General features: G+C 36.5%; 1 protein-coding gene across 1 annotated transcript in view; it reads right to left on the reverse strand.

The window, feature by feature from the left end:
* The window catches only part of cables2b (Cdk5 and Abl enzyme substrate 2b), a 60,531-nt gene extending 35,984 nt beyond the window's left edge, over positions 1–24,547 (reverse strand). Inside the window, exon 1 of the mRNA XM_030138615.1 lies at positions 23,968–24,547. Coding sequence (XP_029994475.1) covers positions 23,968–24,500 — 533 coding nt within the window. The 5' untranslated portion in view covers positions 24,501–24,547. The remainder of the gene's footprint in view (positions 1–23,967) is intronic.
* Between the last annotated feature and the right edge of the window lie 2,851 nt (positions 24,548–27,398).

Consider the following 27,398-nt stretch of genomic DNA (forward strand, 5'->3'; position numbering starts at 1 on the left):
AAAACTAAATAAAACTAAACTATAATGAAAAATCTGAAACTATTATAACCTTGATCTACACCTGGCTTTTCTGCCTCCGTCCATAATAATATACATTATATAGACTAAAAGTCATCTAAAATTAACATTTATTTGCAACATACTATAGCAAACTATTACATGATCAAAAACAAATTAATTTTAGCAAAAAAAACAAAACAAAAAAAAAAAAGTCTCTCTTTTGAATGTCTGGGCTCGCCAGAAATTTGTGATGTTAAAATGGGGTCACGAGCCAAAAACGGTTGGGAACCACTGTGCTAGAGAGTGTCTGAGACCAGTTCTGACCAGTTATCTGTACCATCTATCCCAGTATATGCTAAATGTGGTCCAGTATCAGAGCCGTGGATCAGCAGAGTCAGGATTCTCCATGACACTCAGTCTGTGGAAAGTGTTCAGTCTGTGGGAAACAGCCAGGCTGCAGTTTCCACTACTGCTGAAGACGATGACACTATTCCTACTAAAATCATGACTCATATTGATTTGCATATCGTTCCTTCTAATCTGAACACTACTGCTTCATCTGTTGTCATTGGGACTGGACTGTGCTGCATTTGTCTGGGACATGAAGTCTTTCTGTTGATTTATTCTGTAATGATGAACACCATCTGAAACACTAATGCAGTTAATTAAATTAAAATGAAAATCAACCACTGAAAAGACACAGAGAGGAGCAACGTTTAAGGAGCAGCCTGAGAACTATGTTTATGTGTAGTTTTTATAGGCTTTGTGTTCTTACTTTACGGGTCTGGCCAAGCAAGTAACAGAGTAAGAAAGCACTGTGCAGTAATACTAATAATTCCATATCTGTTTAAAAATGAATTTAGCAGCAACCATAACAGCTCAAACTGTAGGTCTAAGCAAGTACTTGAACATGCCATTAAGGAATAATAACTGAATATTTAATAAAAACATAAATTTATCATCATTGACAAAGTAACGGCGTGAGGAAAAATATACAGCAGTTATTCAAGGTTTGGAAAAAATGCCAAAAAGTGCTGTTCCTCAAGGAAAATGCAAATATTTAGCATACCACACTTTTCTTAATATATGAGAGTACATTGTATCCAAAAATGAAACTGATATCATTTTTATTTTAGTTTTAAAAGACATTAATTTGTGGTAATGGAGTGAGAATCCAAAAAAGTTACTAAGGGAGGTGTTTGTTCAGTGTGATGCACCAGAATAATAATAAAAGATTTTATTAAAATACTGATCAAATTATCAGGCTTTGGCGACATATGTTTCATTACTATGTTTAAATACACATCCTTCTGTTTTTTATAATAAATAACATTCAAAATCATTATAGTATTTGATTATTATGAAATATAAGGTAAGACACAGGCATATATTTTGAATATTTATTTACACATTGCTGCTTACATTCTCAACTTCTGCTGTATACATTCATTTGCAACCTTTACAGTTAATGAAATCATGTCAAGTTTTTATATGCTTTCCTCATGTATTATCTTCCAGGACTATGTGCCTTTGAGCATACTTTAAAATTCCACTATGAGAGAAACTTTTTTCCATACTATATAAAGACTTTCACACAAAATTCCAGACGTTTTAAGGTCTGGAAAACAACATTTCAAAATTCCATACTTTTTAAGACTTTCAAGACCTGCACACAGACCCTGTGTATACATGGCCTTACTGAACCATGTTTCTAACAATGTAAATGAAGTTTAGGCCGATCATAGAGAGTGCTGTTGATGAAAATGAAACTAACCACACAAACTACAAACCATACGTCTGTGCGCAAGACACACGACCGGTCTAGATCCTGAACCGGCAGCTTCTGAAACCACAGAAGCCACAGCTCTAGTGGAGAAATCAACCCAAGTCAGAGACATAAGATGAATACAGATGTCAGTCACTGTTCTGTGATATTTGTTAAACAGTTATCATTGGTTATTAACCTACATTTTGTTTTACAGTGAACATTGTGGGTCCTCAACAGTATAACTACCTTGTAGTTATGTCCACAGACGAACCTGATTCGAAACCATCAGTGTCAGGTAGAAAAGTGACCCCCATGGAAAAGTGACCCGTGGGTCAGTTTTCTATTACAGAATTCTGATCCCCCCAATGGAAAAGTGACCCACCCCCAATAAATCACAAAATTTGTAAAAAAAAAAAAAAAAAAGTTTTATTTAAGGTATATATAAACACAAAACATGTTATGAAAAGCACAAAAATGTATTAACAATCACGCATCGCACAAATATACACTGGTACAATGTTCAACGCAACAGTATTTAATGATGATTATAACTGTATCATATTTAAAGAGTATTGTAAGATATTGTTATTTTGTAAGAATTTAATTTAAACAGTGAAGACTGGCTGGAAATGGCTGCAGATGTTGCTGATGACGATGTAATTTAGGGTACATTTCATGTCTATGATGTCCAGCAACTCTAAAATGGACGCAGATTATTTACTTCAATAGCTATATGAATGAATTAATTTTGTAGTTTCTGGTGAATATTTCAAATTATCATATTTAAGCTTATTATGACATAGAAACGTATTAGAATTTTTTTTTTACGAACTTTCAGTACAAATTCATATAAGGGTTCAAAATTCTAAGGGGTAGATCAGTTTTCCATACTAGAAAAGTGACCCGGGAGTCAGATATCCATGGGGTCAGAATTCTATATGACATCTGCAAATACATTACGACGCCCAGGTGCTCTGTGCGAGTCTTTATTGACAGAAATTGGTCGGGACTTATTTTGATTCCGCTCAGATTCTCTCGCCAACTCTCACACCAAACGTCCACTTTCTCACGGGGTGAAAAATAACTCCAGGACTAATAAACTGGCAGCGCAACAAACTGGCAATGACAGCACATAATACAGCCATGAGATGACGCAGAACTTCATCAAGGTTAATTACCATGGTAACGGGGATGCTCTGCGGCGCTCTGTTACTGTGTCTGTGCGAAATTATGAAAACCTGTAAAGTGAAATGTAATATTTCAAAAATTTAACTTTTTTTTAGTTACAATACAAAAAAAAATACAAAAATCAGGGTGTAAACACGCCATGGTCTGTCATCTAATCTTTTTGGTTCATTTTAGTTCAATGTAAAAAATTACGAGTTAGGTTAACAAGGATCGATTCTGTGGAAAACACACCTAAAAGGTAATAAATTTTGTTGCATTCTCTACATCAGTGAAATAAGGAAGTATCTGAGAACGAGTAAAAGCAAGAATTTCAATAGATGTTACTCTTTACATGTAAATAAATGAAAATAAATGCCACATCAAACCGTACCAGTGAAGATTTCATTCAAACACGACTCTTATTACCGTCTTCTGTCTGCCTCTGTTTCTTTAAACCTGTCATTACAAAGTGTGAGATCTGAACAACAGCTCTAATCTACACAACACCGTCTGACACCTTTCACTGTCGCTGGATTCTCTTCATGTCTTCATCAGTCCAAAAATATCTGCTTTCATTCCAAAATAACCACCGGCTTTATGACAGGCATTGTATTATTTTAACGACAGCTAATCACATAAGTTATATCAAGACTCACAGAACGATAACAGGATTCAACTAAACTGTCCTGTTCTTTGTAACAGAATAAATAATATAATAAAATCTGACCTTCAGGATAAAATAGTACTATTAATGTACAAAAAATGACATGTCACACACTGGCAGCCTATGTTAAACTGATTATCAATACATAAATAGATTTTTTTTTTTAGAATACATTTAGTTTGTAATAGAATGTGATGCTATGGAAAGACTTCAGGACTATTTTTTATTAAATCGAGGCTATTTTCTGGAAACCCTGTCAATGTTTATTTTCATTAACCTGGGTAACAACACAGGCTTCTCAATATGAGTCAGTTTCCGATTTGATTAAATTCTATGTCAATTCGGTTTGTTATTTAATTCTGGCTGTATTCATTAGTGAAAAAGTAGACACTTTCATTTCTGCTATAAAACCTTTTTTTACCCCATATTTCATCAAATTTGGCAGTCTGTGTGAGGCAGACAACAAATTAAAAAAACAGAACCAATGGCCCTGTAGCCCACTGGTATGAGGTGACATTTCTAAAGTTAAACCTCATTAGATAATAGAAGACTGTCAGCGCTCTGCGTCATAGAGTTCAGGTGGGTTTTTCTGTGTCTGTCATTTACAGACCTACACTTCAGGTGTGTAGGTGATGGTAATACACCAATGTGCTAGTTGCTAACCACTAATAAAATCAAGACAAGGAATGAAGAAGGAAAAAAATAGGACTAATGGCCCTGTGTCTGACCAGCATGTTCTATTGTCGATCAATAACAAGTTGAATGTGTGAGGTTGTCAGGTTCTGCTGCTATGTTACAGTCCTGTGGTCTAGATGCAGGAGATCAATCTCCCAATAGAAGTGGGCGGTGCTTTGACTGGAGGAGAACTCATTAACTAATTAAGTGAAAGTCCATATATGACTTCCAATCAGCACTCAATAGTAACAATACTGATATCTCAACCATTTCCATGTTATAAGCAGTAAAATAATTAAAGGCAAATTTTTAATATTTCAAAAATTTATTAGAAATTCAAAAATCTAAATATCTCAAAACTGTGAACAAACTCTGTAGTCACTGTTCCAAGGAAGCTACATACAAAATTTGAAATGAATACGACCAGTAGTTTCATCTGAAAAAAATTGCTAACAAAGACGACGGTGATGAAGACGACGCAGACAAGGATGATGGCGACAAAGACGACAGCGACAAAGACGGCAGCGACAAAGACAACAGTGACGAAGACGTGACAAAGACAGTGATCACAAAGATGACAAAGACGATGATGACGACGATGACAAAGGTGACGATGAAGACGACGGTGATGAAGACGAGAGTGATGAAGACGACGGTGATGAAGACGACATGATGAAGACGACATGATGAAGACGACGGTGACGAACACGACGGTAACGAACACGACGGTGACGAAGACGACGTGATGAAGACGACGTGACGAAGACGACGTGACGAAGACGACGTGACGAAGACGACGGTGACAAAGACAGTGATGACAAAGACGATGATGATGAAGACAATGACAAAGATGGTGACAAAAATGTTGGTGACGAAAACGTCGGTGACGAAAACAGCAGTGACGAAGATGACAATGCTATCCCCAGACACATTTCAGTGTTTCAGCTAATAGTCCAATTTTCAAGCATTAAATACAGACGAGTTTACTCAACTTTAGAGCAGACGACAGTAACTCACCGTCCTCTGTTTAGATGATCTCATTTCTGTAAAGTCTGAGTAGAGGAGTGTTATTTACAAACCGGTTTGTTAATGTGCTTATGTCGAATAGAGAAAGACGATCAATGCTAATGCTGCAGGCCTACAGTGAAAAACCACTGGGCTAGTCCAATATTTAATCATCACACAAAAGGGCCAATGTTGAGGCTTGTATTCATGCAAAGATTCTCTATTATCAGTTCTATGTCTGATGACAGTCTGTGTCTTTATCTGAACATATCCCCCACTTCAAATAAAACACACTGTCATAGATATATAGATATAGACATATATATATCATGTATCTGCATTTAAGCTAAAAATACAGAGATATGACGTTTGGTCTATAACAGCCTGCCTTAACTCTGAACATGTGATGATAAGCTGACAGCTGCTTCCCCTGAAAACACAAGCAAATACACACAGCTTTACTTTAATACCTCCGGACTAAATCCTTTCCGTACACACACACACACACACACCAAGTCGCTGACCAACTACCAACCACAGATTAAATGTTGGGCTGCTTAATCCTTATCACACAGAGAGCAGTGACTCGGTCCACACCTCTGACACTGACTGAATGTGTCCTACAGATTACAAATTATGCTGTAACTGAACCTGCTACCTAGCATCTTTATTGTGTTTTACATCAGCAGATTAACGCACTCCTTCTTTTTTCATATTTTCTTTTCAAGTTAAATCTTCACAAACTTTTACATTACTAATAGTAGGGGTGTAAGAAAATATCGGTTCTGCAATATATTGCGATATTTCATTTCACAATACTGTATCGATATTAAAAAGTACTGTATTGATATTTTTAGGTTTAGTTTGTTTTTTTGGTTTTTGTTTATATTTTATTCATTATTATTTAACACTCTTTTATTAAATAACATTAGTTCCTTTGTTGGGATTGCACAAAAATAATGTTGTGATGTTAGTTCTGAATGAATGAATGAATGAATATGAACATTTGAGCCAGATCTTAAACTGTAATGTCTGTAAAACATAATTTAAGTTTGAACACCGGAACATTTTGTGATATAGCATTAGCTCCTGTTGTGATCAAATAAAAATGTGTTTAGTATTTGTGCAGATTTATATATATATATATATATATATATATATATATTTCTATATATTAAAAAAAGAAACAAAGTCAATAAAAAATAGCCTTTTTAGCAGTATCATGATCCTAGTATTGTGATTTGAATTGAATCACCAGATTCTTGCCAATACACACTGCTAGAAGTAGTAGTGGTAGTGGTAGTGGTAGTGGTAGTGGGGTGACTTAAAATGCTTTGCTTAATGGAAGACATCCGAAGTGATATATCTGCAAATCTGAACAGTGTGTATTTTTCATGTACATACTGTAATGTTTCTATAGGCAGCAAATTACATAACATTATTTGTGGCTAGGTACTCTACCATCTGTGTGCACAGACCGGATAAAGAGTATTCACTTAAAGTTCATGAGGTCCAGCTAGAGAACAAAAGCAAAGGTCTGCGTAATGTTAAACTAGGATGTATTCCATCCATCCACCCATCCATCCATCCTGTGAGGTAAAAGTGCTAACCACTGTACCAGGTATAATTTAACAGTATAATATTGACAGCTGAAGTCCCGCCCCTTTCACTGCATCCCATGTGACTTAAATTCAGAAAATATATGAGCAGCAGTCAGTGGTGTGAGACAAATATATTTTTTTTAATCTTGATGGCAGCATGTGGATATATATTAAACAAATAGTGGAATTTAATCTAAAATAATAATATAAAAATTCTAACCATCATTTTTTCTCCTGTTTGAATGGAATGCAATTTAAAAGATAACTTTACAAACCAAGTCATGATTTGTGGCAAACATAGTAGAACTATCTATAAACAGCTGAATGGACTGCATCTGTTCTCATTTGTGATACGTGTCAACACCAAAACAGTCCCTGCCTCGGCACATTTACTCAGTCTTTGAGACCGAGGTGAAAAAGTATTAAAAGTAGTGATATCCCGATCTGGATTTTTTTGCTTCCAATCCAGTTTTTTTGCGATAAGTTTTGCTGATACTGATCCAATACCGATCCCATACGGAATCCTGTGGGTTGAAAAAACCAGACTCGTGCATCACAACCGGACCTCATAATGACTACAAGCGCAGAGTGAAAGTGAAACTTATAGACACTTTACTACTTCCTCTAAGCCTCCCACTGTTGTGCAGCTTTTCCCTACCTCCAGAAACTTTAATTTGAGGGGGCAGGGCATTTGAACCCCCCCCCCCCTTCCCAAACCAGGCCCAGATTGGCCCAATCTCGTGACTAAAAAATGCCAGATCGGCAGCCGATACTGATCTGTAGATCGGATTGAGACATCCCTAATTAAAAGAGGTGAAAACAACAACAAACTGGCCACGTTGAAGCTATACAGACACCTTAAGACTCTGAACAGATCGATGACGTCACCTCTGCGTCTGATACAGTCTGATACTTCAGCAGCTTTACCACAAACTGCAACTTTATTGACTTGTAAGATTATCTTTAATACTGACAAACATCATATATGTAAATGATGGAATAATTCAAATAGGATGAAAGAAAAAAAAGACTTGTCTCTCGCTATTGACTTGTAATGCTGTAATTTGTTTCTGAAATAAGGTCTCATGGGGCAAAACCGGAAGGGCTGGACCTTAAGTTTTCTACAAACTGAAGTCAACAAAGGATAATTTTCTATTCAGATGTAAAAGAATCAGTGCAGTAAAGGCCGGAAAATCTGCACCAGTTCAAACAGAAACGCCTCTAATGTAATAATACACACAAATTTGGCAGACTCAGTTTTATTTTCTTACATGGAGCCCTAGGCTACGGTCATCGACTCTGATCTACAATGATACGACAGGAAGGATTCATTTCATGTAAAGCAAATGTGAAGTGATTGCATGCACTGTGGAGTTAGAGACAATCTGACAAGCTCATGATGATGAACATGTCATGAGAAAAAGAGGTGGAATGTCCCTTTATCAGTTTGTTTCTGCATCTAATCTGTTCACAGAGAACAGGCCCCAGCAAACTGGATGACACTGATAATAATGTGGATGTTTGTGTTCCAGATAATAATGTGTTTCAGTGTCAACGCAGAGTTCAGAGAGTTCACGTAAATGTTTTCAGCTTCGGCTTCCGACAGATATGTTTTACGTCTTCTGTTTTTGTTTTCATGTGTTCAGGTACGTTTTGTGTTTAATATCTACAATTTTCTGTGCGTTCTGTATGTTCAGGGTGTGGAGCACTACAGTGTTCGGGGGGGTGTTTCTTCTGTTTTCACTAGAGAGAAGTTCATGTTTAGACAAACACACCAAAACACACAGAGATGATGTCAGCCAGATTCCACATCAGTTTGTTCTCACTGTGCGTAATCAGCGTTCCTCTGAATCAGATAAGTTTTTGCTTCGAGCTACAGGTTCAGCACATTAACACAACGCTCTGTCTTACATTCAGTGTGTGTTGCACAGTTAGCATTAGCATTAGCATTTGTGCCTTCAGTACCTCATATGGGTCTGAATGCTAACAGCTAATAGACGTCATGTCCTCACCAGAACACGCCTCTTCAGTGTTCAGTATGGTTAAACGTGCCGCAACATGACTTCTCATAAAAGGTAAACTGTGAAAAAGCCGATGATCAATTCAGTTCAGCTCAACAGCGTGACATTTTATCAGAAAAAAAATGGACACTGATGAAACAGGAACCTGATTTCAACAAAAAGCAGAGCCTGAAGGCATGTATTTTTGCAGAGCATGCCAGTTGAAATGGTACAAGGTCCTATTTGTGCGAATGGTGTTAATAAAGCGTAAAAAGAGGAAGAACTGTGGGCGTGTGGGTGCATCAAAAATAAAGTACATCTGCCAAAACTGTCAATAACCCAGTAAAGGTAGTGCAGTTTCAGAGAATATTTTATATGTAAACACGAGAAGAGAAGAAAAAAGTTCCCACTGTCAACCACAACAGCTAACACGACAAAATGTACAATAATGATAATAAAATACAATATATTAACATTATATAACATAAGAGAAGCTATTATGTCAGCCACTGCTCATGGAAATAAACCCATTTTGGATTAAAATATTGAAATGCAGCGTATATTAACCCTTTCATGCATACTGGTCACTACAGTGGACAGCTATTCAACAGCTGTTCTCCTGTATATTCATGGATTTTGTTGTTCTTTTCGTTGTTGTTATTTTTTTTTTAAACACATATCTTTATTAAAGTTTTAAGACACTACATATCTTTTCTGACATGAATTGGTAACATTATGTAGATCTCTCCTGGGCATAAACCCCCAGAATCACAAGCCATCCCCATAGTTTTCACACAATTTATCAGTAAATACATGTTTCTGTGCATCAAAAATTAATCTTGTGGTGTCCAGCTGAGTGGACATTTTTGCAACTTCATGAAAAATAGGTTCATATGATTTTTTTTTCCATGATTTTTTTTTTTAATGTATTTAAAAAAATTTTTTTAATTATTTTTATTTTATTTATTTATTTTTATTTATTTTTCAGAACATAATTTTCAATCGCATTGTTTTTTTCATGCCTAAAGAGGAATAAAAACACTCAGGAAAAAATTTTGATTAAGGTAAAAATTTTGATAATTCGTGCATGAAAGGGTTAAGTTTCAGGTTCATGTCAAGCTTTACAGCCATGTCAAAGTAACATGCGAATTAAAATAAATATTCATCATCATCACCAAGATAAAATGGTTAGGCCAAATCATTACATTAGTCACAGGGTTGTAGGAGAAAGTAAAGGAGAGAAAAACTTCAAAGAAGGAAAGAAAATGGTCTAATTTATTAGATCAAACCCTAAAACTGTATTTACTCTGCTGGGAGGGGAAAAGCAAATAAGGGAGTGACTGTATAAACTATAAAACAAATGTGAAAATCTTTTGGTAAGAGGTCTAGCTGAAGCTTTTTGGTGTTTTTGGGGGGTGTTAGAAGCTAAAACCATTAAAAGATCAACAAACTGGGGATAAAATGCAACTTGCCACAGGATATTTACATTATATTATATTACATAAATCCAGTCAACTCTGCATGAGTCTGAGGTGTGTGATTCCGTCCATGTGTGAATTTATTCATCCGTGGGTTTCTTCATGCAGATGTACCCTGCCGTCCTCGGTCTTTTTCAGTTTGATCAGCCCTGAAGCTGCTCATCAGTTTAATCTCCTCACTTTAACCCTGACACCAGATAAACAGATAACAAGACGAACTGAAACTGAGCCGACTGAACAGAATTAACCTATGGGTCTGTGCTCATGGGTGGAGGTGGCATTTCTAAAGTTAAACCTCATTAGATAATAGAGGACTGTCAGTGTTCTGCGTCATAGAGTTCAGGTGGGCTTTTCTGTGTCTGTCATTTACGGACCTACATTTCAGGTGAGTAGGTGATGATAATACACTAATGCGCTGGTTGCTAACCGCTAATAAAACCAAGACAAGGGATGAAGAAGGAAAAAATAGGAGCAATGGCCCTGTATCTCACCGGTATGTTCGATCAAGAATTAATAACAAGTTGAATTTGCAAGGTTGTCAGGTTCTGATGCTATGTTAGAGTCCTGTGGTCTAGATGCAAGAGATCAATCTTCCAGTAAAAGTGGGTAGTGCTTTCAGTGGAGGATAACTCAACTGATTAAATGAAATTCCATATATGACTTCCTGTCAGTGTTCAATAGTAATTATATTGATATCTCAACTATCTCCATGTTATAAGCATCAATAATATGGGCCATTATAAGTAAAGGCAAATGTTTAATATTTCAAAAATTCATCAGAAATTCAAAAATCTAAATATCTCATTGTCCCAAGGAAGCTACACACAAAATTTGAGATGAATATGATCAGTAGTTTCATCTGAGAAGATGTTTGAAGAAATTGCGATGAAGATGACAGTGACGGAGATGAAGACGATGATGACAAAAATGACGATGACGGTGATGACAAAGATGACAATGTCGATGACAAAGACAACAATGGCGAAGACAGTGATGAAGACGATGATGACAAAAAAATCTAAATATCTCATTGTCCCAAGGAAGCTACATACAAAATTTGAGATGAATATGATCTTTAGTTTCATCTGAGAAGATGTTTGAAGAAATTGCTAACGAAGACAACGGCGATGAAGATGACAGTGACAAAGACGACAATGACAAAGACGACAATGACAAAGACGACGGTGACGAAGACGACGGTGACAAAGATGGCAATGACAAAAATGGCAATGACGGCGATATCGATGACAAAGACAGCGATGACGAAGATGGTGACGAAGACGACAGTGACGAAGATGACAATGACAAAAAATCTAAATATCTCAAAACTGTGAACAAACTTTGTAGACATTGCCCAAGGAAGCTACATAAAAAATATGAAATGAATACAACCAGTAGTTTCATCTGAGAAGACATTTGACGAAACTGTTAATGAAGACAGTAATGACGAAGACGATGCTGACAAAGACGGCGCTGACAAAGATGGCAACGAGTCTTGTGGTCTTGATGCAGGAAAGCATCACTGGAGGATAACTCAACTAATTAAACTAAAGTCCATATATGACTTCCTATCAGTGCTCAATAGTAACTAACCATTTCCATGTTAGAAGTCATCAAAATATGGCCCAATATAAATCTAAATATCTCAAAACTGTGAACAAACTTTGTAGACATTGTCCCAAGGAAGCTACATATAACAATTTCAAAAGAATCTGACTAGTAACAGTAGCTGTTGGAGAAAAACACTGAAGAACAAGAAATTGCTGACAAAAATGATGACGAAGATGACGAAAATGGACACAGCGCCTTCACAGCAGCTCATGGCCTATTGGCTGGTGACCTAAAAAGGATCGGGTGGGTCAGTCCCAGATTAACCTCCACTGTTCTGTGATCTTTAAAGGAGTCAGTTTGTTGTATCTCTACTTTAATATACTTACGATTTACCTATAAGTATTAAGTTATTAGAGTCTTTGGTATAAATAGATCTGTCAAACTATTATATTGCAGATATAGACTGAATGTATTCACAGCCACAAGCCGACATACCACTGTGACCACTAGAGGGAGTAGTGAGTCTCCCACAGTGAAGGAGCTGAAGATGAAAACCATAAAGAACCAACTTTTAGAGCCAAAGAAACTGACAAAGTGATTAAAAAAACCTGATAAGACTTACTTTAAGAACAGTTTTTGTTTATTTGGGGTTTTTTTCTAAACAGAGAACTTATATGGAATGTGTGTATGTTACATTTCATGCTTTACTGTTGTTCATTTTTCAGACATGATATACAAATGTGCTTAGTTGTCTGTTGTAAAGTATCTTTCCGAATGAAAAAATAAAATTAATAAAAAGGCGATATGAAAAAGCTAAAAAAAAAAACTGATAAAGTTTTGTTTTTGCTGCTGGACACAAAGTAAAAGAATGATGTTCGATACAGTTTGTAGATATGTAGCATTAATTGTTGGTGGTTTTTGTAGCTGTGGGTGCGATTTCCCACTGAATATTAATACTACATATAAACAGAAGATTAACTGGAAAATTAATCATTCTAAAATAAGATTACTCAAGAATTAAATATTACAAACCAACTCTTCTATCCACCCAAAAGGAAGGCAATATAAAATTACACACTGCTCAAAGCGACATGTATGTTTGTGTAGCTAAAAATACTTTCCTCCTGCTCGCTTTGTCAAACTGTCATCTTAAGTTGTCCTCTTTTCCTGAACCACAACTGACTCCGCATTCTTATCCTCGTCTTTTTAGGACCCCCAACCCCCCACATGCATGTAAATACCACTAATGATTACTTGGTTATTCATTCACCAGCCATTTAATTAACTGATTAATTATTTTCAGTAGCTTTTAAGAAAAAAGTACACAGTTTCTAATTGCAACCTCTTAAATCTTGAGCTTTTCGATACACTGATCTATGTATAAAATGAACAACTGAAGTAAATACTCAGTAAATTCAGTAGTTACACTCCTGTAACACTGCAATTCTTATCATAGCGTCACAGTTTACCACTATAGTGGAATGGATGTATGACTCACACAAATGATGTTTTATTCTTGTACATTAATACGTGTCAAAGCCGATGATTCAGTAGGTGTTACCGTCCTACAGAACTCACATACTTCTAACTGATAACGCAAAAATATCACAGTCTGTAGCCTTTATGCTTCTGTGGTCTTCCGAACTAAACTTATGATGTTCAACGCTCAGTTTAGAAATATGAATTTAGCCATAAAGACGTCAACCTGAACCACAAAGTCTTATTTCTTTGGGGCTTTTTTCAATGAATTCTCAGCGGTTTCCTGCCACTTTATAAATAAAAATATTAGATATGCATGACAAGATGCTGAAAGAAACCACGCACCCTCGAATGTTATGATTAATCATTTGTTTCATTGCACCACACATCACACTATTCGTGCCAATATTTAATCATCTTTGTATTCTTCCACACTGATAGAGGCAGGAAATTATCACCAAGACAATGCAAACATGGAGGAGAGCGAACGTGACACAGAACAAGTCATTCTGAAAAAAAAAAAAAAAAGGACTCCGAGCTAAGGGGGTTAAAAGACATTGGTTCTGCGATATGTCATTTCACAATACTGTATCAATATTAAAAAGTACTGTATCGATATTTTTAGGTATTTATTCAAATGCAGATATCGGGGAGGTTCATTTTTGTTTTTTGTTTTTCTTTACTGTTTATTTCTTATTTATCATTATTTAACACTGTTTTAGTAAATAATGGTTATTTGAAGCATCCTAAAAGCACTTTATACTGTCTGAGAGAGGAAGATGTTAGTTCCTTTGTTGGGATTGCACAAAAATATTATGATGCTAGTTTTGAACTAATAGAATATGAACATTTGAGCAGGATCTTAAACTGTAATGTCTTTAAAACATAATTTAAGTTTTAACACAGGACAATTTTGTGATATAGCATTAGATCCTGTTGTGATCAAATAAAATTGTGTTTAGAATTTGTGCATATTTCTGGTGTAATTCAATTCTTCCAGGAAATAATCATTTTAAAAAAAGAAACAAAGAAAAAATTGCCTTTTTAACAGTCTCATGATATATCGTGATATATTGTATCATGATCCTAGTATTGTGATTTGTATCGTATCGCCAGATTCTTGCCAATACACACCCCTACTCTGAGCAGTTATCTGGATATGAAACGACTGGATATCCAAGATCGATTATTAACAATGACCTCAAATTCTGAGGATTTATCGTTTCATGACAATGTACACAGCTGTAGTGCAGTGATGTCAAACTGATTTTAGTTCAGGGGCCACATGCAGCCCAATATGACCTCAAATGTAGCCTGGCCAGCCAGCCGTCTTTCTCAATAAGAAATCCGTCTGGGCTCCAAATATGAAGGCAGGACTAACAGGCACCGAGTAAACCAATCACAGATAAGACAGATCTGACGCTTTTGTCAAAGAAACTGAAGAATGCAGGGTGTAATCTGTAATTCAATCCTTATTTTTGAATCAAACAACCGACAACAGTTTGTAAAGAGATTTACGGACTTGGAACTGACTTTGACTAGCGACAAAAAAAGTCAGTGCGTATGACACATTGCAAAACACACATCCCCAAGACTTGTGACTGATCTGGTATAAAATAGATCTGGTATGATTCACAGCGAATGGACCAGTTCCAGACTTTGGCTAGCCAGGTTACCTCAAATGGGCCGGACCTGTAAAATAATGGAAAAATAGCCTATAGTAGATATTGACAATTCCAGTTGTTTCTCTTTATTTTAGTGCAAAAAAGTAAAGAAGTAAAATAAAATTCTGAAATTTTTAAAACGTCTACATTTACAAACATTCCTTTCACAACAAATACTTGAAATTTCTTCAGAAAATTGAGTGCAATTTTAACAATTTTATGCCTCAACTTATCATTTATATATGTGTATTAAAACTTACAGATCACAGTGGATCTACAAATACACAAAACATTCAGTAACAGGCAGAATATTGTTAGAATTTTGCAGTTTGGAATTTGGAGTTGTCATTAATTACAGGTTATTTTGCTAGTATTTTACTGGTCTGGCCCACTTGTGTAGAAATTGGGCTACAATGAGATCAACATATTGACTGTTAATGTTTTCAGTGTAAACTTGGCCCTTTGCAGATTCATCAGATTGGCCGGATTTGGGCCCCAGGCTGTATGTTTGCCACCCCTGCTGTGGTTGAAAACCAAAAACACACATGAAACTGAAACTAACTAAACTCATCACACATTTACAACCAGGCAGAGAATGATTTTATAGGCTGATATAATAATAGTTTATGGAAGAAAATGCTGCTAGCCAACTGTCGGAAGGTAACTATCTTCCACTTTATTACCAACTTTATAGCAGTGGAGCTGAGCACCTAAGTAAAAGTAATAAACACCTATATAAATCTATAAAATGGGAGTGATTTTGCCTCCTCACAGTCAATAATTCAACTAATCTAAGTTCTGACTGTACTGATAGTATGTAAAACCACCTATTAATCAATCGGTGGACAAATATCAGGGTTGTGTAAGGAGGAAGATGATGAAGATGAAACAAACTTTATAAAGGTGCAGATATTTTGCCATTCATACATGATAATTTCCCAGCTCTACTTGTGCGGCACTGCAGAGAGATTTCTGCTCTAGTAATATTTACATCCTGAGGCGCAGGCCACAATGAGACAAGACACAGCTGTTTAGACTACGCACTATTGTAGTCGGATATCTGAGAGAAAATGTGTAAATGTAAATAAAAGGGACTTAGATTTATCCGACTGCTTGTATTAACTCATGCAAAAGTATCCATGTGCAGTTAAATACAGAAAACTGAGGAGGTGATGCGCCAAAAATAGACAGGTCAATGTTTAAAATGTCGAATGTGATGAATATGTGAGCCCAGTGAGGAGACAAGTAAAGCTATGGCCACAAAGTCAGGGATTTCCCAGAGAAGAACCAACCTCTGCACCAAAATGTAACCAATGTGAAGCGTCTTGAAGTTGTAATACAGCTGATGGCCACTAGGGGTGACACCAAAAATCCATCATATCCATTTTACTATGAGTATGAGTAGCTCTCCTATCCAACCTGTGGCATGTTCAGCATGTGCGCAGATGTAAATAGTATTTATATAGCTTTTTTTATTTTTATTTTATAACTTTTTTTGATTTGTTGGTGACGTTTCTACATTTCCTATTGTGTATCTGTTCGTTGTGCTGACTGAATGCTCTTTTTTTTTTGCTCTTGTGTGCTTTATTTGTGCTCCACTCTGCTGCTGTAAATTTGGAATTTCTCCTTGTGGGATTAATAAAGGAATATCTTATCTTATCTCATCAAATGTTTAAGTCCAGGCTGAAAACGGCTCTGTTCAATTGTGTATATAACAACTGAAAGGATTCTATCTGCACTCTTCTCTTTTATTTTATTTTATTGATTATTATTTATGTTTTATTGATTATGTTTTAATTGTAATTGTGTGTTTTTACTTGTCTCTTTTCCATTTTTGTAAAGCACTATGAATTGCCCTATGTATGAATTGTGCTATACAAATAAATTTGCCTTGCCTTGCCAATTAAACTGCACATACAGTACCTAGCGTTAGCATTAGCACATAGCACACATTAGGAACTGTGGGCTACCAACACCAGATCTTCATCAGTACTGTGGTCAGGGGCACCCACAGGAGAATTAACCCACATGTTCTTGATTTTAATGGTAAGGGAAATCCATGCAGCGTTGAGAGACCAAGTAAACTCAACACAGAAATGCTCCGGTTCGACTGAGAATCGAACCCTCTAGCTGTGAGCTGAAAATGCTAACCACTATGCCACCGCGCCACTCATAGACTTACACTTTTAAATACTAAGTCACCAAGTCTTAACCCAGGACTTGTTCTAGTCTCATTTGGTCTGAGGTCAGTTTATTTAATAAAACAAATTTTTTTCCAGACAAATAATTCCACCTCTCCACCAACAACACTGCAAAACGTCCTTTTTTCCTGTAATGCTTGTTTAAAGCTGCGCCAATTTTTCATCAAATCTGTAAAACCCAAGTCATAGCCTAAGTATCACGAATCCGTAAGTCTTTCCATGATTATGCACCTGAATATCTTCCCTCACGGTGAACAATTATGGGGCATTTTCGGAAATTTGTCGCGACATGTTTTGTGGGAGGCCAAGGATTGACCAAGCGAAAGCGGTGCGTGGAATTCTGCCTCCCACAAAGCACATCGCGACAAATTTCCGAAAATGCCCAAGTGACCTACCAGCTCTGTTTGTAAACACATGGTTTGTTTATGATGGAGTACACTTCGAAATTGTCCACCACGAAGGAAGAGATTCAGGTGCATAATCATGGAAAATCTTACAGATTTGTGATACTTAGGCTATGACTCGAGTTTTACAGAGTTGATACAAAACTGGTGACGTCATACGCAGCTTTAAGTATATAATTGTATAGAGGCAGTGAGCTACTGCTTTGCATTAACCCAACTCTAGTTTCACCCTCTTTTGTGCGAATATGGTCAATTATGTGCCCAGAAAGCCAACACGACAACAGCAAAATGATAAACTACTGCCTTGAAAACAGCAGCTCAGAAACCAATGGCTGACGTCACGGTTTCTCCGTCCACTAATTATATACAGTTTATGGGTTTTCTGCAGGTTTCTGGGAGACTTAAGTGCTGTTGTTGTGGTGGAGGGAGGCAGTCACATGGATTTGCTGTTCCTTCCCTTAGAAAATTGGACTAAATACTAATTTTAGATGTTTTCCCTGACTTTAGGTGTCCAGGCAGAAACATTTTATAATAAATTCACAATAATAAACATGTCTCAATATCATTGCATTGGACTGCTATTATTACTGTTTGCAAAATTTTTGAATATCTAGAGCAGGTAACAAACATAACCCAAAAAATGTATTAAGAAAATCTATTGGGGGTGTCTCACAACTATTAGATCTATGGGATTTTAGTTCATTATGATACTCTCCGCAGTGTTTTTACCCAAAATTGCATGAGTGCTACAAGTGAAAACCCTGAAAGTGAGCGTTTTTTAACAGCATAGACGCAAAACAGCTGTGTGTCCTCGATGTATATGTGTGTATCAACAGTTAAACCGAACAGCTAAAAGTGTGAGCATGTTCACTGATGAAATGAATCAAGACTTCACACATCAGGCCTCATTACGAACACAGAGGATAAACATAGTGGCTCACAATCAGGCTGACGACACCAAAGGTAATCACAGCAGGAAGTGGAGACGAGGTGAGGACACATTTACATTCAGACTCTTTAAGTCCAGGCAGAAGATTAACAGTGTATTTCAGCACAGACACACTTTGACTATCGCCGTCAACACTGATCGAATCAAACTCCTTAAACAGAAACACACCACGGCGCTCACTTCCTTCAACAAAAACCACATTCGTACAGTTTATATTAAAACCCAAACCACAATCATACAGTTTGTATTAAAACCCATCTGTTTTACACCTGCGTCTTCATGTTTGTATCATTTCACTGTCTTTCCATCTGTTTCTCCTTCAGTACAGACTTGAACAGTCATTGTTGTAAACAGTTGTGTGTTTGCGGTTTCTAACTGTCCGGGTCTTCACTTCCTCTGTCGCACATTGTAAATAATCTCTTTCAACAATGTAAAAATGACTGAGGTTAAAGTTTTAATTCACTTCTAACTGGATTCTCCAACCTGACATTTATGTTCTTACTTCACTTGCTTTTATAACAAAACAGCATCAATGTGCACTCAGTGGAAGAGGAAATGATAGGCTTATCATATTTTAATTTAAGATACACTTCACTAAGTCGGACTTCCTTCTTGATATTATTTAAAACAGATGTGCCCACACTTTTAAAAAGACCAAAGTTGAAATGATCCACCTACACTTATGGGTGTAAGAAAATATCACTTCTGCAACATATCGTGATATTTTATTTCACAATACTGTATCGATACTAAAAAGTACTGTATCGATGTTTTTAGGTATTTATTCCAATGCAGATATTGTGGAGGTTCATTTTTGTTTTTTGTTTTTGTTTATATTTTATTTATTATTCTTTAACCTCCTGAGACCCAGGAAAGTACAAGTTTTGGCTTTTTTTTTTTTTTTTTTTACATCAAATAATTGCCTTTATTGGAAACAGCACAACGCAACAGTTTTTTCAGATGCATTTAAAAAATTTTATGAAATGTCCTTTGCAGTGGACAGTGTTTTTTTGTTTTGTTTTTTTTGTTTTGTTTTCAGTAAAGCTGTGAAACTCTTGTCCCCTACAGAGGACAAAAATGCATTACAGAGTCTCAGCAGGTTAACACTCTTTTATTAAATAATGTTAGTTCCTTTGTTGTGATTGCACAAAAATAATGTTAGGATGTTAGTTATGAACTAATAGAATATGAACATTTGAACAGGATCTTAAACTCTAACGTCTGTAAAACATAATTTAAGTTTTAACGTAGGAAAATTTTGTGTTATAGCATTAGATCCTGTTCTGATTAAATAAAAATGCATTTAGTATTTGTGCATATTTCTGGTGTAATTCAATTCCTCAAGGAAATAATCAACTAAAAAAAAGAAACAAACAAAAAATGGCCTTTTTAACAGTATCATGATATATCGTGACATATCGTATCATGACCCTAGTATTGTAATTTGTATTGTTTCATCAGAATCTTGCCAATACACACCCCTACTTGTAATACTGGACACCCCTGATTTAAAACACTAGTTACAAAAAAAACATTTACTTGCTCCTTTATATTCCTTACCAACACTGTATGACCGTTGCTGCCCTGAATACCCATAATGCATCTCCGTATACCCATGATGCATCTCTCTGCTGCAGCATTTACATGCACTGAAAGCGGTTGAGTCTCAGTAACAATACTTCTACTCCCTATTTACACCCTGAACCAGTTTTACAAGTTTGTTTCATAATCAAATTAAGTTGGCATCTGCAAAGTAAGTATTACTCATATTAACACTGGAGTTTTTTTTTTTTATATCGTGGAGGCAGACTAACTTTTACTCTTACAAAATGTAATTAAATATGCCAATTAGTTAATGCAAATAATACAACTTCTAGTGATTAGATATTACTCCACTACAGTCAATTATGTTGGATAGCGCAGATGTTTTATGTGCAGCTATAATTATTCATTTATAGGTCACAGGAAATGAATAAACACATAGGCCTGTCACAATTATTACATAATTGCCTCATTATTATTGATGTGTTTACTTTATATAATTATGATATTTGTCTCCATTCACCTGTATAAAAACAGTGCGGGAAATTAACAAGAATAACAGATTTAATCATTATTTCCACAGTTTGAGTGGTGCTCTTTTAATGACATTTATGCCTCATTCTTCTGTTTTGTGTTTAATGGACAAATCGTGTGAGTAATTCAACTATCATCAGGCTCACAGTGGTGGCATACAGTTAACAGAACAGATCAAATTGATAATTAATCGTCCAATAACAGCTTTTTAAAGTCAACAGAAGAGAGTCACCTCTACATATCCTGAGGCTGAACAGTTTTTCTCATTTATTTACTGAGTCATGCAGTTTGTTCATAAGTTCTTAAGAGTCGCGTGGCATATGTTGTAACACATGACTTGGAATTGCACGTGTGCAATGACAGACTGCTCAACTTCCCTGAAATACAACTAAGTGACGTACTGAAAAAATTAAAGTGTTTCAGTTAACCACATTTGTAGGGAAACAAGTATTATGAACCTTACTTCAGCCTGATATATGTTAATAATCAAAAGTAAACATACTGATTATACAGAGCCTCCTTTCGTAGTGTTCCATTGTTATATCATTGTGTTTTTATCAGTAATGAATACATGTAAGAGTGGTGTAATGGTGGAGTTTTAGCAATGTGGAGTCAGTTTGTACTCAGATACTTGGTAAAGCCTGCAACTGTAAAATAGAAGTGGAGTAACTATAGAATATACTAGTATATACTGAAATATTATTTTAATCTAGATAGTTAAATTTTAAGTTTAATCACATATTAGTCAGTATTAGGATTTCTTTGTGTCACTGGTTAGTGTCAAAGGTCTTAGGATAGGTCACTTCTCGGTCAACATACTAAACTGACAGAGTTATGATCTTTTAAATACACATGTCCACAGACGATCGTCAACAACAAGAGATAAGAGGAAAACACTGTCAATATGGGGTTTTATCTACTTGACTTTAGAGTCAGATGACACCAGTCCATTTTCTGTGATCCGACCCACCTAAGCACAAGGGGGTCAGCCCAGAGTTTGAAGAGCAGTTTACAAGGATTATAAAAGTGATGTGCCTTGGAATGTCTGGATCCATTTCCCTGTTTGGGGTGTGGATCCTCAGCTGAGTAATATTTGGTTTGTGGTCAGGTCAAGTCAATAATAAATTTATAAAAAAATGAGACCTAAAAGACTTCTTCTTTGAGCTTCCAACAAAAGAACACACTAACAATATACACGGGACCTTACTGATATGACATATTTTAGGTCAAAAATAACCAAAGCTGTGAGACAAACAGAAGACAGCTATGTTCAACAGAGTTCCATCCCAAACTCTATTGCAAAGATGTCAAACATGTGGCCCGGGGACCAAATCCGGCCCGCCAAAGGGTCCATTCCGGCCCTTGGGATCAATATGTGAAATGCATAAAAAAGATATTAACAATCCTTTTAGTTCAGGTTCCAAAATTTAGACCAATTCAATCTCAAGTGGGCAGGATTCAGTAAAATACTATCATAATATAAAAATAATGACAACTCCAAGTTTTTCTGTTTGTAAATGTACATATTTTCATGTTTTTTCACTTAAAAAAATGCATAATTTTGCAAAAAATGTGAATAATCTGAACAAATATGAACAACCTGAAATGTCTATAGAGAAGTATGTACAATTTTAACAAGATGTTTTGTGTATTTGTAGATCCACTGTGATCTGTAAGTTATAATGTACATGTGTAAATGATAAACTGAGGCAGAATATTGTTAAAATTGCATTTAATTTTCTTAAGAAATTTCAATTTGTTCATGTTATTCACATTGTTTTAAGGATAGTTGGTAGATGTAAACATTTTCATCGCAGAATTTTACTTTTTTTCTCTAAAACATAGAATAAAGGTTGGAGTTGACATTATTTATATATTATTATGTTAAAACTTTGCTGGTTCGGCCCACTTCAGATCATATTTTGCCAAATGTGGCCCCTGAACTAGAGTGAGTTTGACAGCCCTGCTCTCCTGAATGGACCAGAGGCTCAATCTGACTCTCACAGTCCTGATGGACAGTGTGTCCATGTGGACTCCAACTTCAAACAGACTGATATAAAGGTCATTTAAACCCAAAGTGTCCCAACACACTGATCTGTTCAAATACACCACAGGTGTCAAACATGTGGCCCGGGGGCCAAATCCGGCCCGCCAAACGGTCCTGTCCAGCCCTTGGGATAAATCTATGAAATGCAAAAATTACACTGAGATACAAACAATCCTTTTAGTTCACGTTCCACATACAGACTAATTACCTCCGCCAAGGAGGTTATGTTTTTGCCAGGGTTTGTTTGTTTGTTTGTTTGTTTGTTTGTTTGTCTGTCCGTTAGTGTGCAACATAACTCAAAAAGTTATGGACAGATTTTGATGAAATTTTCAGGGTTTGTTGGAAATGGGCTAAGGAAGAAATGAATAAATTTTGGTGGTGATCGGGGGTGGGGGGGCCCACGGGGGGGCCCATTTCCAACAAACCCTGAAAATTTCATCAAAATCTGTCCATAACTTTTTGAGTTATGTTGCACACTAACGGACAGACAAACAGACAGACAAACAAACAAACAAACCCTGGCAAAAACATAACCTCCTTGGCGTGGGGGGGCCCACGGGGGGGGGGGGGGGGGGCACTGATCAGCCTTGGCGGAGGTCTGCGCTCTCCGAGTGCTTCTAGTTCAATCTCAAATGGGTCAGATCAGTGAAATACTACCCAATAACCTATAAATACTCACAATTCCAAATTTTTCTCTTTGTAAATGTAAATATTTTCATCTATTTACACTAAAACAAAGTATAATTTCGCAAAAAATGTGAACAACCTGAAATGTGTTGAGAGAAGTAAGTACAATTTTAACAATATTCCACCTGTTACTAAATGTTTTGTGTATTTGTAGACCTACTGTGATCTGTCAGTTATATATAATGAACATGTGTAAATGATAAACTGAAGCATAATATTGTTAAAATTACGCTTATTTTTTTCAGTTTGTTCATGTTTTTCACAATGTTAGAAAGGATAGTTTGTAGATGTAAACGTTTTCATTATGTAAGTTCACTTTTTTCATCCTAAAACCTAGAGAAAAGTTTGGAGTTGACATTATTTATATATTATGTTGTTTTTTGTACTGGTTTGGCCCACTTCAGACCAGATTTAGCTGAATGTGGCCCCTGAACTAAAATGAGTTTGACACCCCTGAAATACACACACAACATGACACAGACCCGTTAAAATAAAAGAACCAAAGCCCAAACAGGGCTCATGTCGGTCCGACCCGGATCCGTGTGTCTCACCTCTGTCTCGGCTCGGAGGACACCGAGTTGCAGCTCTGGACCGACAGCAGTGTGGAGGACTTCCGCGGCCCCAGAGGAGACGGCAGCAGGCTGGAGTTGGACGGGGACGGGGTGAGCAGGTGACTGTTGGACGCGGACGGAACCGAGCCTCTGCGGTTCTCCAGCAGCAGCTCATCCGACGGGAGGACGAGGATCGGCGGCACGGTGAGCAGCCCGCCCCGCTGGGTGACGCTTCCGCAGCTCACCGAACCGGACAGGTTGGCGAAAGTCCCGTAGCTGTGACCGTTGGGGCCCGAATCGGGACCGAGCCGGGCCGGGACCGGGTCAGCCGGATCCGGGTCAGGGTCTCTGAGGACGGGCCGTCCGTCCAGAGAGATGTTACTGAGGAACAGGAGGGCGGCTTGTCTCCGCCGGGAGTTCTCCCGGGTCCTGCGGCCATGTTCCCGGGAACACTGAGACTTTTTACAGCTAACGGAGGACGGTGTGACCGGTATCCCCAAGCCGTGCTGCTCACAGGCAGCCGCGGCGGCCATGGTGTGTGGGACACCGAGAGGAGGAAGACTGAGTGTGTTGTGCTCCGCTCAGAGCCAGACTGTCAAATCCCTTTTACCCGGCAGAGACCGCTGCACAGCCTCCCGCACTCTGATTGGCCCAGAGGAGAGTACGTAATGACGTCAGGCCCGGAGGCTGTGGGGCGGAGTTTAGAAGAAAAACATTGACAAGGTGGTATTTCAATAAATAGCTGTAAAGTTTAGTTTAACCCTTTCATGCATGAATTATGAGTACCTTTGTCAAGATTTTTTTTTTTCAGAGTGTTTTTTTTTTTTTCCTCTTTAGGCATGAAAAAAATAATGTGATTGAAATTGTTTTAACCCTCCGGTATCCCGCCCAGTGAGGCCCTTACCAAGCACCAAGTGTGCCTTTTTGGCACACTTGTAGAATAATGTCAAAAATTTTCTCGTACAGTTTGTTTATTAATTCTTTTACACTTTTTTCCATTTCATCAACTTGAGCTGTAAATAAAAATACCAAATACTCAATAACTGTCACATTTTTTAACCCTTTAAATGCCGTGTTTGTACTGTAAACAAACCATTTTTTTGGATGCAAAAAAACAAAAAAAACTAATTTTTTTCAATATACCACATAAAAAGTGGGTCACATATTATTTGATTTTTGCAGCCTGGCATATGTCAATGATTAACAGCAACACTGGTTAATTTGCATTATTATTTTTGGCACTAGGTCAAATGTTCAAAAATACTAGCATCTGTCACCAAGTGTGCTAAAAAGGCACACCTGTAAATCAAACTATTAAATATTATATATTGATTTATTTTTCTGCTCTAATTTGATTTTATTTTTGTAAATCTAGGTCAGCCCTAATCATACATATCAAATGGAAGAAATAGTATGTTTTAGGCACACTAGGGAGGCAGATGCTAGTCTTGTAATTTTCTTTTGTTTACAATGTGCAAATTTTAGTTGGTAGCCAGAATTTTGAAGACCATGCACAAATGAACAACTTTTGAATTCTAACCTCATTTAAACTGTGAAAAATAATATGAAGTTTTTTAAAATGAAGTGCAAAGTGTTCCTAAAAGGCACACCTGGATACCGGAGGGTTAATGAACCTATTTTTTTTATTGAGTTACAAAAATGTCCACTCAGCTAGACACCATGTGTTTAATTTTTGAAGCAAAGAAACATGTATTTAAAATGCAATAACAGAAAGTGATAAACTGTGTGAAAACTATGAAATAAAAACATTTTTGATGCTGCTAATCTGATGTTTTCTCACATTTTAGCATACTCTAATGCTAGTTATTACTCACTTCAGAAAGATAATATGCAAAAGAATAAACTTCTTGTGTAAGAAAACTGTTAATTACAGTCTAATAACAGATAGAGCTAACGCAGATCAGCTTTATCTAGAACAGCAAAGTTAATAATAAAAAAATAATTTAAAAAAGATAAAAAAAATTTAAAAAAAATAAAAAAAAAATAAAAAAAAATAATAATAAAAAAATAGAACAACAAAGTTACAGTAACTGTATGAATTACAGTGTATGAGATGATGCACAAGCACAACAACAAAACCCATGAATATACATGAGAACAGCTGTAGAATAACTGTCCACTGTAGTGACCACTATGCATGAAAGGGTTAATTTAATTTAATTTAATTTAATTTAATTTAATTTAATTTTATTTTATTTTATTTTATTTTATTTTATTTTATTTTATTTTATACATGGATAAATTACAAGAAAACGCCAACTACTACTACTACTAATACTGCTGCCACCACCACCAATAATAATAATAGTAAAACAGACTTTTAAAATATATATTTTAAAAAATCAAAGTGAGTTGTCCACTTCTTCAGTCTGTTTATTCTGAGGGTGAGGTCCTTTCACATGCTTCTGTTCCAGTTTTTCTAACTCCATTCACTGATGTCTTTTCCCAGATCCTTGTACTCCCCTTCCTGTCCATTCCTAATATTTCACAATAGCAGTGTAATGAGTGTATTTCTGGATGTGAGTAGACTCAGAGTTCTACTTAAAGTCAGCTGAATACAATGCAAACAGGAAGATCGCCAACAATCCCCTGTGGAGCCCTAGTAGCGTTGCCTGTAACAATCCCAGAGTCACAGGTGCACAGTCTGATGAATTGTGGCCGTTTTGTTTGGTCATGTCACTTATAGTTTAGTTTCAGGAAATGAAGGAACCCAAAAAATGCTTCTAAATGCAACTGAAAAATCTGAGAAAATAATCCTCACACAAGTGCCGCTCAGATGAAAGAGGCTCAGTGTAGCATGTAGAGGGTGGCATCATGCACTTCAGGGTGTGCTTTATGCAAACTACAGGGATCCTATGCAGGTTTGACATGGTGTCTTAGGAGGTACAGCCGATGTTCTACCCAAATGTAGTCATTTAGCTCAGCTGAATATACTGAAAATACTGTCATTTTATTGCTGACCAGTCTTGCATATAGTGCTGTACGTTACACATCTCTGTTCTGGAAACACTGGTATGACTGCCTCATGAAAGTATAGAGCAGGGGTGTCAAACATACGGCCCGGGGGCCAAAACTGGCCCGCCAAAGGGTCCAATCTGGCCCGCGGGATGAATTAGTGATATACAAAAATTACACTGAAGATATTAACAATCAAGGATGTCAAAATAAATTTAGTTCAATTCCATCTAAAGTGGGTCAGACCGCTAAAATACAATCATAATAAACTATAAATAATGAAAACCACAAATTTTTCTCTTTGCTTTTGTGTAAAAAAAGTAAAATTACACAAAAATGTTAAAATTTACAGACTAGCCTTTTACAAGAAATGTGAAAAACCTGAACAACTATGGACAACCTGAAATGTCTTAAGAGAATTAAGAGTAATTGTACCAATATTCTGTCTGTTATTA

The sequence above is a fragment of the Sphaeramia orbicularis genome, chromosome 7, assembly GCF_902148855.1.
Source record: "Sphaeramia orbicularis chromosome 7, fSphaOr1.1, whole genome shotgun sequence".
Lineage (NCBI taxonomy): Eukaryota > Metazoa > Chordata > Actinopteri > Kurtiformes > Apogonidae > Sphaeramia > Sphaeramia orbicularis.